The 18,670-nt window shown below is 45.9% G+C and overlaps 1 protein-coding gene across 1 annotated transcript in view; it reads right to left on the reverse strand.

Annotated features, from left to right (window-relative positions):
• The window catches only part of TWF1 (twinfilin actin binding protein 1), a 181,194-nt gene that overhangs the window by 93,102 nt on the left and 69,422 nt on the right, over window positions 1–18,670 (reverse strand). The window contains exon 4 of the mRNA XM_069628015.1: window positions 8,593–8,688. Coding sequence (XP_069484116.1) covers window positions 8,593–8,688 — 96 coding nt within the window. The remainder of the gene's footprint in view (window positions 1–8,592; window positions 8,689–18,670) is intronic.

Here is an 18,670-nt window from a genome sequence, read left to right on the forward strand (position 1 = left end):
TAGACAATCCCAAATAGGCACAGAGAGACAGCACAAGCAGTAGGGGGCTGCTAAGCACTATATGTTGGGAGCTACGGTACTAATCCCATGGCATTCACCAACAAGACAGCCATTGTATGAAATAAGAACACAGCATTTAGAAGGCTTTAGTGAAAAGCCATTGTTTCTGAAAGAAAGGTGAAGGGACTGAAGCATGCAACAAGCTGCATGCTGTGCGCTAGAGCAAGAATCCCGCAATGACTACAGCCAATAGAAAGGCTATGTGAGAAAAAAGAAACAGTGCATTCTGCAACCAAGAGAAAAGGGACTGTGAACTAACAGAAATACTGTATATTGGCATGTGGTTGGACACTGTAAGCCAAACTACGCTGATGAGAGATTAGAGTTCACATGAGCAAGGAAGTCTTCAATGGAAACCCCAGAGAATGGGGTGTATATACACCTGGAATGAGAGTGTTCTGGTTATTAGGTTTGTGTTTCTTAAAAAGGAGGTGCTATATTCTTGGATTAGAAGGCTTGTGTTTTCGCGCAGGACAAAGGTTATGGATATTGCTCTCCACCCGAAGGTAGTAGGTTAGTGCTTCCCTCCCAAGATCATCAGAATACAAAAGGTGAAACAGGTTTTGAAAGCTGCAAGACATTAGAGTCACAGCTGGCACTGGGCAATCACCAATATTATTCATTAACCAATTGCCAACAGCAGCTGTTTGGAACACAAGGAATGATCTTGATGGGCAGAATCAAATAAGAGATCAGCTTACACGAACCATTGAAGCCAGCCACAACCAGCTTCTTTTCTTCAAAAACATTTGCTTTAAATCCAAAGAAGCATCCTCTAATTCAGAATCTTTGAACGTAAAATTTCAATAAGGGCCACATTTGATATCTTCTCTCCTGAAGTCCTCTACCTCTGGTGCTGCCCAGGGAATGATCCATTTCCATTGATTCCAACTTCTAGGAAGAGACATTCTATCAGTGTTGCTGCTTGTGAAGTGGCGTCAGGGTTTTCCCTCTCCTCTGTCCCCATTTGCTTTGTGCATGGTCCTTGAAATGCCTCACATCTAATGCCACTCATTAGGAGTAGCTCTTTCTCAATGCTAATGCTCATTGGAGTCTTTCTGCCTCTGGATATTGTATTTAGTTTGCTCATGGCAAGTTCCCTTAAGTTGTTGACAAATAGATGGGCAATCCCAGCGTATGATCACTATCCATGAGACTGCAATGTACATTTGTGTGACCCTGAAACATATATAATCCAACGTCCAGTCCCCATTCTCCTACAATGTATTCCCCAGAAAGGGACTCTGCCAGAGATCGAGGGCCAGCAGCATTTAACCCTTAAAGTAAAATCTAAACTAAAAGGTTGCATGTGCAGGTACGCCTCCTGCAGGTCTCCTCCCTTGTGCATGCTTCCAGTCCGATAGCCGGTACTTTCCTCTGCATGGTCGCGCTGCAGCTTTGCACTCCAAATCCTGCAGTCTGGCATTTAGCCACAGCGGCTCCTGGGACAGTGCTTTTTCCTGTCTACACCCATATAAACTATGCCTCTAGCGAGTTAGGCAGGACCTTCACGGGTGTCAGTGCACAGTGAGTGAAACATTTTCATGACCCCGAGTTCCAGGCTTTGCTGCCAGGAACAAAGTGAAGGTTAAGGGGAAGAGTGTTAGTGCTCCAGCTCTACTCCTCCACCACCCCCCGGGTATGCCACACTCACCTAGTACAGGGTGTCATATGTGTGGTGATTCTATGTTACCTTCCAAATGAGGGGCATGTCCCGATGTACCACTTAAGTGGTCTAAATATGATCACAATGCTATGGTGCCACCAGTCAGTACTGTTTGGAAGCCCTACAAAAGCCTATACATAAGCCCTGCCTGAATCCAGTAAGTCTACCACCCATGCAGAAACAAGGGCACTCGAGGTTCACCGTCTCTGCTGAGCCAAACCTTCCCACAGAAACTACAAGAGTAGCTGTGTGCAGTGGCTCAAAAGCGCCCACAAGTTAACCACCTCACACACGCAGGTTTCTACGAAAAATGGCTGTACAGCAAGAAAAGGTATAGACCCTGCTCTGCAGTGGTTGCTGGTGTGGCTCCTAGTCGACAGCATTTGGACATCAATCCTCTTCATAGGGTAATGCCAGTGAGTGAAGCAGCCCTCTCACGCGGACCCACAGTGGGAGGCCTACACCAGGAATATACAGGGCAAGGGAGATCCAGTGTTTGACTAACTTTTTGACGCACACCTTTGACAGAGATTTGTGTAGTTCATGTGCCCTCTCTCCCTGCCACTCCTCACTCACTGCTCTACCACCTTCTGGATCCCTTTGCTACTTCATCAAGCTCTGCAGCATACCACATATAGATGGTTCTCATGGTGTTAATGTCCTGCACAGCCGCAAAACAAAGAAAGGAGCAGATTGTGTTCTCAAAACGTAATAAACACATGAATGCATGCACACACAAGGGGCCTCATTCCGAGTTTGGAGGTAGCCATGGTGCTATTAGCGCCATAGCTGCCTCCAAAATCGAGTCCGGGTTTCCTGAATGGGGACTTACCGGGTCATTCCAACCTTGGAAGACCCAGTAAGTGCCCATTCAAAAAACCCATCCCCATTCGAGCCCCCATAGGGCTCAATGGGAATGGGGAGGGAGCTAATAACGGGCCAGTTAATAACAGGCCCGTTATTAGCTCCCTGGTCCCCTAGCGGGACCCGCAAACTATGTCTGGTCTGACCAGACGTTCAGAGCGGGTCCCGCAAGGGGACCTCGTAATAGGGCGGAATGGGTTTACCGGCACCATTAAACCCATTCCGCCCACCTCGTAATGAGACCCAAGGTCTTCCTTTAAGGACACCATTCTCAAGGATGTACAATTTTGCTTCAGATGCCGCATCTCAGGCTACTGTAATGAACTTGCAGGGATAGCAGCATACCACCTTTGCCTCCTCGGCCACCAAGCCTAGCAAAGGAAAAGGTTCTACAGCCTCTACCTACAATAGTGGCTCCAACATCGCCACAGCTCCCACCTACTCCTGGAGACACACTGGAGGATTGCCACAGCTCCCAACCTCTCCTGGAGACACACTGGAGGATTGCCACAGCTCCCACCTTCTCCTGGAGACACACTGGAGGATTGCCACAGCTCCCACCTTCTCCTGGAGACACAATGAAGGATTGCCACAGCTCCCACCTTCTCCTGGAGACACACTGGAGGATTGCCACAGCTCCCACCTTCTCCTGGAGACACAATGAAGGATTGCCACAGCTGCCACCTTCTCCTGGAGACACACTGGAGGATTGCCACAGCTCCCACCTTCTCCTGGAGACACACTGGAGGATTGCCACAGCTGCCACCTTCTCCTGGAGACACACTGGAGGATTGCCACAGCTCCCACCTTTTCCTGGAGACACACTGGAGGATTGCCACAGCTCCCACCTTCTCCTGGAGACACAATGGAGGGGCAGGGGATAAGGGCAGCTCAGAACACACTATCCCGAGAAAAAACATTGGAGAAGGACAACAGCCCCCGAGTAAGAGAAAACCCATGGGAGCCTTTTGAAAAAAGGGTTTCATAAATGAGTCCCTGAAATGTCCAGTACTGGAGTCACTCCAAGTGGAATCACCAAGTCAAACTGTTGCATTTGGTGGCAAAACATACACTCCCCCACAGGATTCAAATGATGGAGGGTTTCTCTTCCGGCTTCTTTGAATTCTGAAGACAGAAAAGTAGGCACAGGGCTATTCTAGATCTCGCCATCTTCAATATGTTCCTTTCCGAATGCAATATTCAAGATGATTACCAAGGCTCAAAGCGTATTGGTTATTCAAGCACGAAACAGATTGGCTGTGTTCTCTGGATCTACAGGAAGTTTAGAGATATTCTGATTTGGGGATCATCACTTTCTATGGTTCACATCACTGGGTCACTAATTCAAAGTTCTTCCCATTGGTCTCAGTTCTGCATCAAGAGTTTTTAGGAAGGTCATTGTGACAATCATGGCACATTTGTTTTATCTGGATAACTGGCTTTGTTGAGCATGTAGTGCAACTTGTATCAGTTTCTCTAGCAGTCAACATAACACTGGAGTTGGTATTTTCTATGGGCTTAATAGTGAACTTCAAGAAATCATCCCGTGTAGCCTTGTTATGCAATCTCTAATTAAGATGATCAATATATAACGTGATTTTATTTTCATTTTCTCCTCCTCTCTTTTTTCACGTAGTCGGTTAAGATTCTGAATGTTAATATGGCCTGTTATTTGCATCTTAATTATGCTAGATACTTGTTATACAAATAAACAAATTCAAAATCTTACTACAAAAAAAAGACTTTAAAAATAAAAAACTCTCATGCTGACACAGCGACTTCAGTATGTTGTTATTCTATTGGATATTAAGATGGCCAAAATGTTCTCTAATGAGGAGAGAATCCAGGCAATTCACAAGACTTGTTCCCCTCTTATGTGTACTTTGAGGGCAGCCTTGCTCTTTCAGGGGCTCCACGCCTTAAGACCACCTCCTGGCCAGTTGTCGCTGTTGCAAGGCTCGATTTAAGAGAAACCAAGAAGCACTTGGATTGGGACTGGGAGATGAGACCTCAATTGCTTCTGATCCAGACAACCATGCCAGTCAAACTGTTACAATGGTGAACAGTCTGCTCAGAGGTGGCTTGGGTTCTCTCTTTTACCTTCTGGAGCCTTCCGTATCCATTACAATTAATCATCCCTCTTCATGGGGTGCTACTATGAACAAGCAACAGATATTTGTAATAAAATACAGCTCATTTGTAATAAAATACGGCCAATGTGTGCTCTTACATAGAGCTTTGTACCATATTCCACCAGTTTCTAAGCACTGTTAGATTATGCTTTTCCTCGTCACAATATAACATGTGTCACATGGCTTGAGAGTCTTGCAATACTGATCCCTCTTTGGTGCCTAACCTGGTCTAACACTGGTGATCAAAAGACAATATACCATTATAGCTAGACTGCAGCCCCTATGGTAAACCACCAGACCCTTCATGGGCTCCCAGTCAGGAGGTGTGATGAGATCCAGGCTCTTTGTTTGGAAGAACATTTCTCAACTTTTTACAGGGACAAGGTAGGTCTCCAGACTCACTCCCCTAGATTTTCTTCTGGAAATGTTGACAGTTCCTAATCAATCAGGAAATCAACTCCCAATACTTAAACGTGCGGTAAAAATATGAAGATGGCTGCCAGAGGAAGGGCTTAGGGAGAGGGCAGTCATTGGCTGGGGGCAGTATGACCCAGAGCTCAGTGATTGGTTTATAGAAGAAAGACAGTTTGTAAGTGAAAGTGAAACTGTTTTTACTTTTACAGAGGATTCCCGGCCTGAAGACAGGGAATATTAAGTCATCCAGTGTTTTATGCCAACTCTGTTTCTGAGTCCAAATGGAAGCTTCATTAGCTCAAGGTTAGGCATGTCTTAACATTTTATTTGGACCACACAAAGAACATATTTATTTATTTGCATTTGTATAGCGCACTTGCAGCCCGGGGGCATCGAGGTGCTGTTACAGGGATTTTGAAGAGAAATTTGATTACAAGGAACAGGGCGACTAGAGGTCTCTTCGTTACAGAAACAGGCTGTATGACGTGCAAATGTTAACAGAGTTAATACAAATGATTATCAAACAGAATTACAAACAGACGAGTAATACATGCTGACGTTTACATGTCGATAGTAGAGATTTTCAGTCAGACAAAGAGTTTGGTTTTGAGAACTTTACGGAAAGCTTGGTGGGACTCGATCGTTCGCAGGTGGGTGGGTGGTTGGGTAATGCGTTCCAATGGGTGGCGGCAAGTGTAGGAAAGCTGGAGCCCCCGGCGTGGACTTTGCGAGTTTTGGGCATTGGAACATATGTTCAGCAAATAGCCTTTCTGTGACTTCTGGTTCCAAAAATCCAGGAGAAGAGGCCTCAAAAGCCCCCGAAGTCAAGTAATTGGTCTCCTGCATTGTTTACGCTTCAACAACTCCGAAAAAAACGATTCCCACCGACCCCACTGGCCTTCAAAAGCATTGCCTACAGCAAAAACAGCAGGCTGGAGCATGCCCACTTGGAAGGTATTAGTAAGGCAGCAACATAGTTCACACTATATGATTTTAGCAAACACTACTCACTCGATTGACATTTGAGATCAGATGCATTTATGGGCAATTGGTGCTCAGGAACATGCTTTGGCTGAGAGCATTTCTTTTTTTCCATCACACACATCATCCATTGATTCGTAAATTGTGAAAACTCTAGACTTCTAGGAATATGGATAGATGTGGGCAGAACAGAGGTAAAAAAAAAACAAACAGATAACTCATTGTAGAGCCATCAGCACTGCTCATACTCTTTCCTCTGTACGGCCCTGTCCTCTACCCTGCAATTAAGAGTTGATGTTTATATTCTAACAAATAGGATTGGTCAGTGGGCTAGGAGCAAACAAGAGGGGGGAGGGGACATACAGATGGCATGCCCGTGCATGCTGCCTGGTGTGATGCACATCATACTCCAACCCTATGTCTTTCCTGGCAATATCATCCTCGGAGTATAGCGGAAAGCGGTCTAATGTGTAGGAGGGCAGCGGTGACCACAGTGAGTAACTTGTACTTTCCATGCATGAGAGAGTCAATGGCCAACCAGAATAAACATTTTTTGAGACTTGTCTGGGTAAACCTGGACTTAAGTATTACTGTCCGGGAGAGGAATTTTAGAGCGTAGGGTGGATGGTGCCTAGGATAACTGCTTCTTCGCAGCATCATCTTGGATATAGTGCCCTGAGGCTACTAAATGTCAAAAAACAAAAAAAGTTAAAATAAGTGAACGTTTGCAGACGGTATAGTTAAAGGACAAACGCAAGTAGTTTCCTAGAATTGCAAAGCTCACTGATCCACACAGGAAAAGGCTCTGGCCTACACCAGGGAATATGGAACACGAAAGAGCGAGGGAAAGCTTTTGAGACTGTTTTCAACAGCAAAAGAAGAAGATATTGGAACCAAGAGCAAACAGTACTACCCAGATACTGGTTTCTTTCCAATATGTAAAAATGTGTACTTACCTTAATGGGGATGGATGGTACAGTGACCAGCCTCGGTTTTTGGTTCTAGCTAGTTCATTGTTCGTTTTTTATAGATGTGCTCCCTCCTATTGTTACCTGGAAGAAGGCTTGGTTTTGTGCAGCAACTTTTATTCTGTTTGATCGCAACGTTGGTCACTATGGTGACGCTGGTATTTTACCTGACGTGTCATTCCATCACGCTGCTTGTTCAGCGGTCCAGCTTATTTCCAAAATGGCGATCACAACGGCTTGCGCCTCCTACAATATGGACAGATGAACGCAGAGACCTTGTGTCTCAAATCTAGTGAGTACCAACGCTAGTTTCATTCTTCTTGCTCCCTATTTGCTTCCTTCCTTCCTTCCTCTGCAGGATTCCCCTTGTCCTGGTTGTCTTGCTCTTACTTTAATCTCACTATTTCTTCTCCTGTTTTCTGTGTTATTCGAGTTCTGATTCCTGGCGCTCTCTCACGTTACGCACCGGCTGTGTCACCATAGATCTGGCTCCTGGTATCCGTCTTCATATCTGCTACCTTTGGAATCTGCACACTCCATCTACAGAGTTCATTTTTCCGGTTCAGCCTTTTTCCTTCTGGTTGGAGCGCCAATCGTCCTGAGGTCTGGCAAGCTGCCTTCCCGCTATACTTCAGGCGTGAGGCGCTGCATTCCAAATTCCACACAACACCTACCCAGGACCTGAGACAGGCGGTAAATCTCACATATTCATTATGTTGCTGGACTCTCACATTGATTGTATTATGGACTATCATTGCTATTTCTTTCTTGTTGGGTCTTACCTTCTCTCAGTTTTCTTTTCTTGTCTGGTATTAATGGTCATCATTTCATTCTATGTACCAACTTTATAAAGCACTTTGGCGAAGGTGCTCTAGAAAATAAATGAACAATCATACACCATATGGCAAAGGGAAGGTGTAAAGACTCTTCATGGAGATCATAAGTGACACCCTTCAACATATTTTCTCCTATTTCTGGGCGTTTATGAATATTCCACGCACGCCTGTTACAGGAGGTAGGACTGAACTCTCCGAAACATATTTCAACACGGATGGTACCGTTCACGATACACGGGCAGCCCTTTGTGGTCTGGTAATATTAAACAGAGCTACGGCTCGTGTAACTTACATTGAAGCAGAATAGGTGTACTACTTTTGATGCGATTAAGCATAACCATAATGAAACTTTTTAGTAAAAAGAAATGTGTTTGGCCTGATCTGGTTACTTAAAGCTATACACTTCACCAGATCCACTTCACAGAGCGCTACAGTCGTCTGTCGGCAGCAGAATTAAGCTGCCTGTGTGAACCCTTACAAGGTGGTTAGGTTACATAGAAAACAAACGCATAAATAATTACACTAAAACAGTTCAAAACATGAAATGTAGAGCGCTGCAGCTTCAACAACACAACCCAGAGGTGGCTTTATCCTCCTCCTTCACCCAAAAATGTAAAAAAATAATTTGTGTATTCTGCAAAATAAGAAAAAAGGATGAAAAATAACTGTACCTTCACAGTTCCAAACACTTCATGCTTGATGTGGCCTCCTCCAAATTCCTTCTTCACAGTTGCCCTGGTTGCTGCATAGAGCATTTTTTGGCGGACCTAGAACGTAAAATTGTCGAGATAATTATAAAAGCATGAATAGAAATGCCAAATTCCAAAATGCACATTAAGAAAATGAGTCTCACTGATCAAAAGTGACCACAACAAAGGTCCAGCTGTTCAGTTATGCACAGAAGCCGTATCAGAGAGCTACTCCAAACAATAAGCACCAGAGAGTTACAAGCAACGGGGTGATGAGCGGCATATGCTCCCCAAACACGAAGAACCACTTAACCTAACCAGCAATCCCCCAGCTGCTCCTTTCATCCCAGTCAGAAGAGGCCATGTTATACATGCCAACATGTTCCATTTCATTTGGGAGATTCCGGTCCAGTCCTGGTCATTCTTTACATCCTGGGACTTGTAATTATGCATAATAATAATGTCCCGGAATGCAAAGGAAAACATCTCGACTGCACTAGGATCTCGAATGGACGCCATGTTGATTTTCAGCTTCAATTGTTTGTGTTTTTTGTCACTTTGAGAGATTTCCTGTTGACAATAATTGGTGGCAGTCACAGATTTGTTTTTTGCTAAATTGATAAGCACGCAGAATCATCAACCCCTAGAAGGTTTCAGGACACATCAGACTGCAAGCGATCCCTGGGCCACCATTATCTTTTTGTGACAGAGCAATTTTTCAATTTATAGCGACTCCAAAAGATATCCAAATAAGCATTGTGTGGCAATTAGGACTTGGACAAAATGATATAGTTTCACTAAAAAGGGAGTTATTTGGATCTTATAGTTAGACTGATCTCCCGACCAACTAACCAGAAATGAATAAACTAAGAAAATAAGCTTCCCCAAACTTGAGAAGACCAAATCTTCTAATAATCCAATAGGTTTCTTTCATCACGATGTCCAAATATGTCAGTTAGTCCAAATCCTAATGTAAATGGTCCACTTTTCTCTATTCTGTAAAACAAATTGGCTGCTCACCGCTGGTACCCAATCTTCCCCCACCCCCTCAAAAAAGGTCCTTCCTTCCTTCCTTCTTTCCTCCCTTCCTCCCTCTGGGGTGCTCTGGTTATCTTCCCCTTCTCTGGGAGGTTCACTCTTTCTCCATCTCTGGGGTGCTCTGGTTCTCTACTCCTTCCCTTCTCTGGGATGTTTACTTGTTCCTCTTCCTCTTCTCTTTATTGGGATGTTCGCTCCCTCTCACCTCTCTGGGGTGCTCTGGGTCTCTTCCCCTTCCCTTCTCCAGGATGTTCACACTTTCTCCTCTCTGTGGGAAGCTGTGGTTCCCATACCCTTCTCTTGGATGTTCACCCTTTCTCCTCTCTGGGAAGCTCTGGTTCCCTTACACTTCTCTGGGATGTTCACTCTTTCTCCCTCTCTTGGGCGCTCTGGGTCTCTTCTCTGAGATGTGTACTCCTGCTCCCTCTCTGGGGTGCTCTGGTTATCTTTTCTTTCTTCCCTTCTCTGGGATGTTCACTCCTGCTCCCTCTCTGGGGTGCTCTGGTTATCTTTTCTTTCTTCCCTTCTCTGGGATGTTCACTCTTTCTCCCTCTCTTGGGTGCTCTGGGTCTCTTCTCTGAGATGTGTACTCCTGCTCCCTCTCTGGGGTGCTCTGGTTATCTTTTCTTTCTTCCCTTCTCTGGGATGTTCACTCTTTCTCCCTCTCTTGGGTGCTCTGGGTCTCTTCTCCGAGATGTTCACTCCTCCTCCTCCCTCTCTGGGATGCTCTGGTCCTCTCTCTTCCTTCCCTTCTCTGGGATGTTCACTCTCTCCCCCATCTCTTGGGCGCTCTGGGTCTATTCTCTGAGATGCTCATTCCTGCTCCCTCTCTGGGGTGCTGTGGGTCTCTTCTCTGGGATGTTCATGCACTCTCCCCAGCCTGGAGCGCTCTGGTTCCCTTCCCCCTCTCTTCTATGGGATGTTCACTCTTTCTCCGCTCTCTGGGGCGCTCTAGTTCCCTCTGGTTCCCTTCTCCTTCTCTAGGATGATCATTCTTTCTCCCCTCTCTGGTTCTCTTCTCTTTCTTTTCCTCTCTGGGATGTTCACCCTTTCTCCCCTCTGGGGTCTTTACTCAACCTGGTCCGAGATGTTCCCTATTTGCCAGGGTCTTTAGATGCAGGGGTATTTCTGGTCTTTCCCACAGGGTCTAAGCAGGCTTCCTAAGCTTATGTGTTTCAGCATGGAGAGCAGCCTTCTTTCCCCTCCTGGCTGCCTTCCATAGCAAGGCCTTAGGGATCCTTTCCCTAACAGAGACCATCTCCCACTGAGTCAGCTCTACTTATATAGAGAGGTGCTTCTTATCCACCCAATTCCTGATTGGCGTACTATTAGAGAAAAGTGTGTTTCCAATGTGGTCCTTCATTGAAAACTGGCTTCCCGATTGGTCTATTTACAGTTCAATTGATTTAATTAGTTTTGCTTATTATTACTGTAGTGTCCATAAGGTTTAAACAGTTATTTTTTTAATGTCAACAATGATTTTTTAAATATTTGGTCAGACATCCCTGTGAGAACAGAAGTCTGGATTCTTCTGCCTCAACTTCGTGGTCCTTGGCCTGTTGATAACAGGGTTATGAGGAAGGGATAGGGACCTTCCTCTAAAATTCTGTATCACGTCTCCTGTCTGTATGAGAGATGCACTGCTGAGGCTAGATCTTCCCTGCCCGCAAGCAACTCGGTGTGTCAGCCCTGTGATTCACCGGTCGGAATATGGTATGTCGGCTCACACCAACCGATCCCCTGCCGGTACTGCCAACATCACAAAGTCTTCTGCAGCACTGGTCGCTGGGCCAGTTATCCGCACCACAATCTATGATCCTTTGCTGCATTCCGACCCTCCATGCCGGTCCAGAGCATCGCCGGAGTTGCAGCTTTGTTTACTGTGGGAATTGGAGTTCAGACACCAATTCATCACAATTGGCAAAGGCAACAGTTCTGGCTTTTGTGTATGCATGGTATAGGCATTTGCCAGGCACTGCCATAATGGAACTAGTTGGCCATAAAAGGGCAACATCTTGAAAATGGTGCAAGCACCTAGGCAAATTAATAACAGTGCCTAGCAAATTGCCTATCTAGAACTTCTGCACAAGCCAAAAATGTTGGCTTTGCGATATTTTTTAAAAAGGTCCTTAGTGCAAGAAATAGATGTAAGGACACATATTGCTTATAAATTAAGTGGATGAAGGCACACTTGGTTAAGACACTCATTACACCAGTAAGAAGCACATCTACAGAGGAAATGAAGTAATTTACTTGCAAAAGACGACTAGCAGGCCATAAACCCCAAAGAGTGAGATATAACCACTTCATGGTGCTAACTCTAAAAGCTCCCAGGTGGATGAGTTTGTTAGGTAGCAGGGTTGATGGCCATAGGGATTATCATGGTCCTGGCAGTCTATGAGTGGATAAATAACCAAGCACCCACAAGCTGCGTGTGTCGCCACCCCTCACATCCCGTCTCCCGCCTATCTGAACCCCAATGCTATAGTTTTAGCTTATAGGTGATGCTTAATTACCCACGAATGGCCAAAATCGATTATGTACTTGTTCCTTGCTCTGATGTTAGAAAGCACAACATGGCTTACCCCTAGTTTGGGGGTCGGACCATGCAAGGTTAGACTGGTAACCTTCAGGTTCAGCACTAAACAAATGAGCCCAGGAGCCACACTTCCTTACCAATGCCAACACATTTTGCGCCAGTGCAGTGGACAGGTTAATGCATGTATGCCCAGGTCCATCAGGTCCTCCCATGACATTGATGCCCTTGGTGATTGTTTCCTCTAAGTTTACATTGATTTTATTGGAATGGTTCCCATCATGGAGGGCTGTTCTTTTTACAACGCAATCTGGTCCTGGAAGACTTGAGTAGAGGAAGGCAGCCTCAACAAACAATAAGAGGGTGGTGCACACACAGTTCGGTATTAAGCGCTGAACCTTTTTTGTTCTAGAATAAGTATCAATCTTGTAATCAAAACATCTTCCTTCAGATTTGAACCTATATATTTCTCTTGTTTATTACAAGGATTTTTATATATGTGCATAAGTGACAAAGTATAAGCTTTCCAGAAATATACCCAAGAGAATAAACATGAACTTCCCAACAATATGCCAACATCAACCTAATGGGGCACGTGCATATGTTGCACCCAATATGGGCATTGTCAAGGCAGGGTTAGACCCTTATGGCTATAAAGTAAGAGTTAACAAATTCTATTCACCCACGTGCAATTGACCTTAGTCCAACTCTGAATACATTTCCGTAACGTAGTTAGACCAAGTGGATTTTTCTTTCCAGTAGTCATACATATTTCACATCAAATTACAAGGACCCCAATGGTCATAGGCATAACCACTTCATGGCAATGTCATTCCACTCGGTATAGTATAAAGCGTTTTAGTCAACAAATTAAGTTGTCCCTCCAATAGAGAATTTTATCAGGCCTTCAATTTTTCTTTTACCTTTCATGTAAGTATTCCATTTTCACCTGTATGTTGAGACTCTCGGCACGAGATGGTGTTGCACCATCCCGATAAACAAGAGGAACAAGGATACTTATCCTGAAACATAAAATGAATTAAACAGACTGAACACTGAAGCACACTTCGTGTCGAGAGACTCAACATACAGATGAAATTGAAGGACTGACAAAACTCTCTATAGGATGGACCACTAATTTGTGGACGAAAACAAGGAACAGGAAATTAAAGTGATCATTTAACTCTTCAATTATTTCAAATCTAAAGGAAGATGTTTTTATCACAAGCTTGATAGTTGTTGTTAAACAAAAAAATATTTAACACTTAATACCGAACTGTGTATCCTAGCAAATATTCCAGATAAGACTGTCTGTGAATAACAGTCAATGCTAGGTACCTCCAGCTGAATTTGAAAATTGAGCAACAAACAGACCATAATTATATAAAATAAAAGAACTAAGAGATTGGTGCAGTGCTTATTATTAACTATTATTTTAGTATTGGTTTAGAACTACTTATGATCAAATGCCCTTCGGCAGCGGTGGCATTTGGGGTGGTGTAAATTCAATACAGTGAAAAGGACATCAAGAACAACAAATTCCTAGATCATGGGTGCACAACATACGGCCCGTGGGCCAGTTGCGGCCCGCCATGCCCTTTTGACCGGCCCGCGAGGCACAAAGACTTTCCTAATGGAGGGCGGCCCGCGGCCGCCCTCCATTAGGAAAGTCTTTGTTGTATTCCGGGCCGGTGAAAACACTGGCCCTCATTGGCTCAGCACACACACGCATCACGTCGCTCCTACGAGCCACGTAATGCGTGTGGTGCTGCACCAATGGAGGGCCAGCACTACGGCTGGCGTCGTCCATAAGGCTTGATGCCGGAAGGCATTTCAGCCTTGGACCACGCCAGTCAGTGCGATTCCAGCGTTCCAGCTTACCTGCCGCTTACCTGCCTGCCTTCCAGCACGTCTCCGGTAAGTGGTCTGTTTGTGTGTCAGGTTTGTTTTGCTTTATGTTTGTGTGTGTATGTTCCAGGGGGGGTTGTGTGTCGGATGTGTATGAATGTGTGTGTTTGAATGTATTTTGTGTGTATGTTGAGATGCGGGGGTGGGGGGGTGTGGCGGATGTGTATGAATGTATTTGAATGCATTGTGTGTATGTTGAGATGCGGGGGTGGGGGGCGTCGATTGTGTGTCGGATGTGTATGAATGTTTTGATTTGAATGTTTTTTGTGTGCTGAGTTGGGGGGTGGGGTTCGGGTCTGTATGGGTGCATGTTTGTGTGTGTGCTGAGTTGGGGGTGGGGGGTTTGGGTCTGTATGGGTGCATGTTTGTGTGTGTGCTGAGTTGGAGGGTGGGGGGTTCGGGTCTGTATGGGTGCATGCTTGAGTGTGTGTGTGCTGAGTTGGGGGGTTCGGGTCTGTATGGGTGCATGTTTGTGTGTGTGCTGAGTTGGAGGGTGGGGGGTTCGGGTCTGTATGGGTGCATGCTTGAGTGTGTGTGTGCTGAGTTGGGGGTGGGGGTTTGGATTTGGGGGGGTGGGGGGTTCGGGTCTGTATGGGTGCATGTTTGTGTGTGTGTGCTGATTTGGGGGGTGGGGGGTTCGGGCCTGTATGGGTGCATGTTTGTGTGTGTGCTGAGTTGGGGGGTTTGGTTGGGGGTGAGGGGGCCATGGGGCATAGTGTTTGGTTGGGGGTGAGGAGGCCATGGGGCATAGTGTTTGGTTGGGGGTGAGGGGGCCATGGGGTATAGTGTTTGGTTGGGGGTGAGGGGGCCATGGGGCATAGTGTTTGGTTGGGGGTGAGGGGGCCATGGGGCATAGTGTTTGGTTGGGGGTGAGGGGGCCATGGGGCATAGTGTTTGGTTGGGGGTGAGGGAGCCATGGGGCATAGTGTTTGGTTGGGGGTGAGGGAGCCATGGGGCATAGTGTTTGGTTGGGGGTGAGGGGGCCATGGGGCATAATGTTTGGTTGGGGGTGAGGGGGCCATGGGGCATAATGTTTGGTTGGGGGTGAGGGGGCCATGGGGCATAATGTTTGGTTGGGGGTGAGGGGGCCATGGGGCATAGTGTTTGGTTGGGGGTGAGGGACATGGGGCATAGTGTTTGGTTGGGGGTGAGGGGGCCATGGGGCATAGTGTTTGGTTGGGGGTGAGGGGGCCATGGGGCAGTGTTTGGTTGGGGGTGAGGGACATGGGGCATAGTGTTTGGTTGGGGGTGAGGGACATGGGGCATAGTGTTTGGTTGGGGGTGAGGGACATGGGGCATAGTGTTTGGTTGGGGGTGAGGGACATGGGGCATAGTGTTTGGTTGGGGGTGAGGGACATGGGGCATAGTGTTTGGTTGGGGGTGAGGGGGCCATGGGGCATAGTGTTTGGTTGGGGGTGAGGGGGACATGGGGCATAGTGTTTGGTTGGGGTGAGGGGGCCATGGGGCATAGTGTTTGGTTGGGGGTGAGGGTGCCATGGGGCATAGTGTTTGGTTGGGGGTGAGGGGGCCATGGGACATAGTGTTTGGTTGGGGGTGAGGGACATGGGGCATAGTGTATCTAGGGTCAATAAAATATATATAAGTTAATTAAACAGGCGAGATACAATAACTAAATAGAAATAAATTATAACAATGGAAAATGTGTAGTACAAAATGTAAGTTTGAAATGCAAATAAAAATCGTTACCCCTCAAAAACATTCTTTTTCCATGTGTTTAGTACAAATATGGGGTTTACAAAGCCTCCTGCCACGCCCCGCCTACCGCCCCGCGAACATTTACTTTTCGGCCCACTATAGCCCTCATGTAAGGTACTTTCGGCCCTCTGTCAAAATCAGTTGTGCACCCCTGTCCTAGATGGTCTCCCTGAAGCTTTTGCGCCTAAAGTTGCTATAGGCATACGTGTATGGCTGCCACGGATCCAGATACGCAGTGGAAGGACTGAGGGCAAAGGAATGTGGCAAATCCTGCGCAATTCATTAACTCGCACATTGTTATGAATGTGTGCACACGTTTGTGCTCGGGGTACAGGATTCTGATGCCTGAGAAAGCTTGAGAAAAGAGGCTGGGATTACGATATGATATGTTATTTGTATCGCGCTCGTACACCAGTGTTTCCGAGCGCGCAATTGAGTGGCACAAGAAGCACACACTGCTCCTCCCGCCATATTGGACGAAAGGGGAGAGCAACAGATGGTGAAAGTAAATGTTTAGTTGGGAAGAGGGCATGAGGACATCACCCAAAAAAATGAGAAGACAGGGACAGACAGAGCAAGGTGAAGGATAGAAGCTGTCTAAGCAAGGATAAAAACAAGGGTCATGTCTGGGCATAATAATAATAATAATAATTAGGCTTTTATATAGCGCTACAAACCCTCAGGTATCCGAGCGCTGCTTATTATTACCCACGGTGTGTGGTGCTCATTTATCGACCTCGGAAGGATGAAAGGCTGAGTTTGGCCCCGCCGGGATTCGAACCTGCGTTAACAGGCTCTGCACGGGTGTCAAAGCGAGCGCTCTACTCGCTGTGCCACTTGACCGGCATAAATATGTTGAAATTACAACTTGAGGGAATATGGAATATGGTGGTACGGAGGGTTGGGCTGTGCCAGAGCAGGAGTTAATACAACGCATAATTTTCGCATCGACTGGATGAAAGTTGGTGTTAGGGAGCATTTATCATTTTTATGCGTCATCCCCTCTCCTAGTGAGACCCCAGCACTTTTTGCTGGACTTCTGGACCTTTTTCTTTCTATCCGGAATGAGGGGAGCCTTTTTCTCTCATTCATTCTTATTTGCTCTGACCTTTGGAACCATGTTCTCTGTGTTCTACCTTTATTATGGAGTCTGCCTTCCTCCATCTCTCTTTAAAGGCATCTGTGTTTAACTTTTGCAGCACACAGCACCTTATGTGCAGTGTTGTTGGGAACCCTTTGGGTTCTCCTACTCCACCTGGATCCTCTGCTCAGGTGGCAAGGGAAAGGCCATTGCTTTTGGACCCCAACCCTGGGGTTGGAGAAGTGAGGGAGGATCACCTCGGTGGAGGGTCCATGGTGATTGGGAAGAGGGTAACCACAGGTGAGACATGGTGCCCCCCCCCTTTCTCTTATGACAAACAACCTAACTCTCCCTCGGCCTTTATGGGCTACTGTAAAACAGCTCCTCCCAATTTTCCTCATTCAACCTATTAAAGTACTGGGACAAGGAAGAGGCAACTAGGAGTAGTGAGCACCAGTATGTCCTTCATCTCCGTACTAGAGTGGTGAAAGAAGTACTGTAAAGGTCAGGCATGTCCCTTTAATGGCAGTCAGGCAATGCCAATTGGGAACTCACACCTGCAACCTGTCAAGTGGTTGCAGGTGTATACGAAGGGAGGAAACTAGCAACAGGGAGCCAGCAGGGAGTTCTGTTGGAGAACTTTATGGGCAAAGCTATGATCTGATGAGAGAAATGTCAAACTGCCCATTGGAAAGCAACTCACAAAATAAGAGAGCAAGTGTGACGTTTGTGAAAGAGCATGATAAAGATGGGAAGAAATAAAAAACCACCCCGAAGTGAACTTTATGCATGAATACAGTGCGACAAGGCAAAAGTTTGGCAAATGGATATGTTATGTTACTTTGACACATTGTGGCAAGGAATTACCCAATTTGATCATTACAAATCGATCAAATGGGACATTTGACCGGATTCGGCTAGTACCATTCCATACATTTTTTTTAAAAGAAAAAGGGACCCTGCAGTGTCTGATCTGACCCGTGTTAGAGGGACGTATCTGATGCCGCAGGGGTGCAGGGAAAGCGGTGGCGAGCAAGCAGGTAAGTAGGGAAGGGTGAGGGGGGTGGGGGGTTGAAACTTATTATTTACTGTCTTTCCCTGCACAACAGCTATTTTTAATTGTAGTATGCCTTTTCAATTGTTTACTTCAATGTACGTACAATACGGTACTTCAAGCATATTTATTACGCTCAGTTCTCTGCAGTAAAATCTCACACGAACAAACCAGCCCAATCCTATGGCAAAGCCAAGAGGCCAAGTGAGTGTGAATCTTCACATAAAGCCAAGAGGCCGACAAGGACAAGTTAAGTGAGTGTGAATCTTGACACAGGAGCAGATACAGAAGAACATGTGTGGGCTGAAGAGCCTAGGGTTCGTGGTTGCGCAATATGTGATGGGTAGACCGTGGGATCCAATAACTTCGCCTAGACCATGGAACCCTCAGTTATGAAAGCCAAAGACATTGTTGAAGTAAACCATGAATAAGCAATGTAAAGTGAACTATTAATCCAATCCAGAAGTATCAAATTGATCTGGAGTTGTGTTGAACATTGAAAGTATGAAATCATGTATAATTTGGCAATTTGAAGTCTTGGGAAAGGGAATGCTTAGACTTGATGAAATGTAATACTGTCTTGAGGAAAGAACCCGCAAGACCCTTTTCTTTGCAACTATGTTGCATTGAACTTGGGGAAGGAAACCCAGAGGTTTTGTACTACTGTAGTGCTGTCATGACCCGTGACCCAAAACCCCACTGGCATGGTCACATGCCAGGTAGGGTT

This window comes from Ambystoma mexicanum, chromosome 12, assembly GCF_040938575.1.
Source record: "Ambystoma mexicanum isolate Mex_15411 chromosome 12, UKY_AmexF1_1, whole genome shotgun sequence".
Taxonomy (NCBI): domain Eukaryota; kingdom Metazoa; phylum Chordata; class Amphibia; order Caudata; family Ambystomatidae; genus Ambystoma; species Ambystoma mexicanum.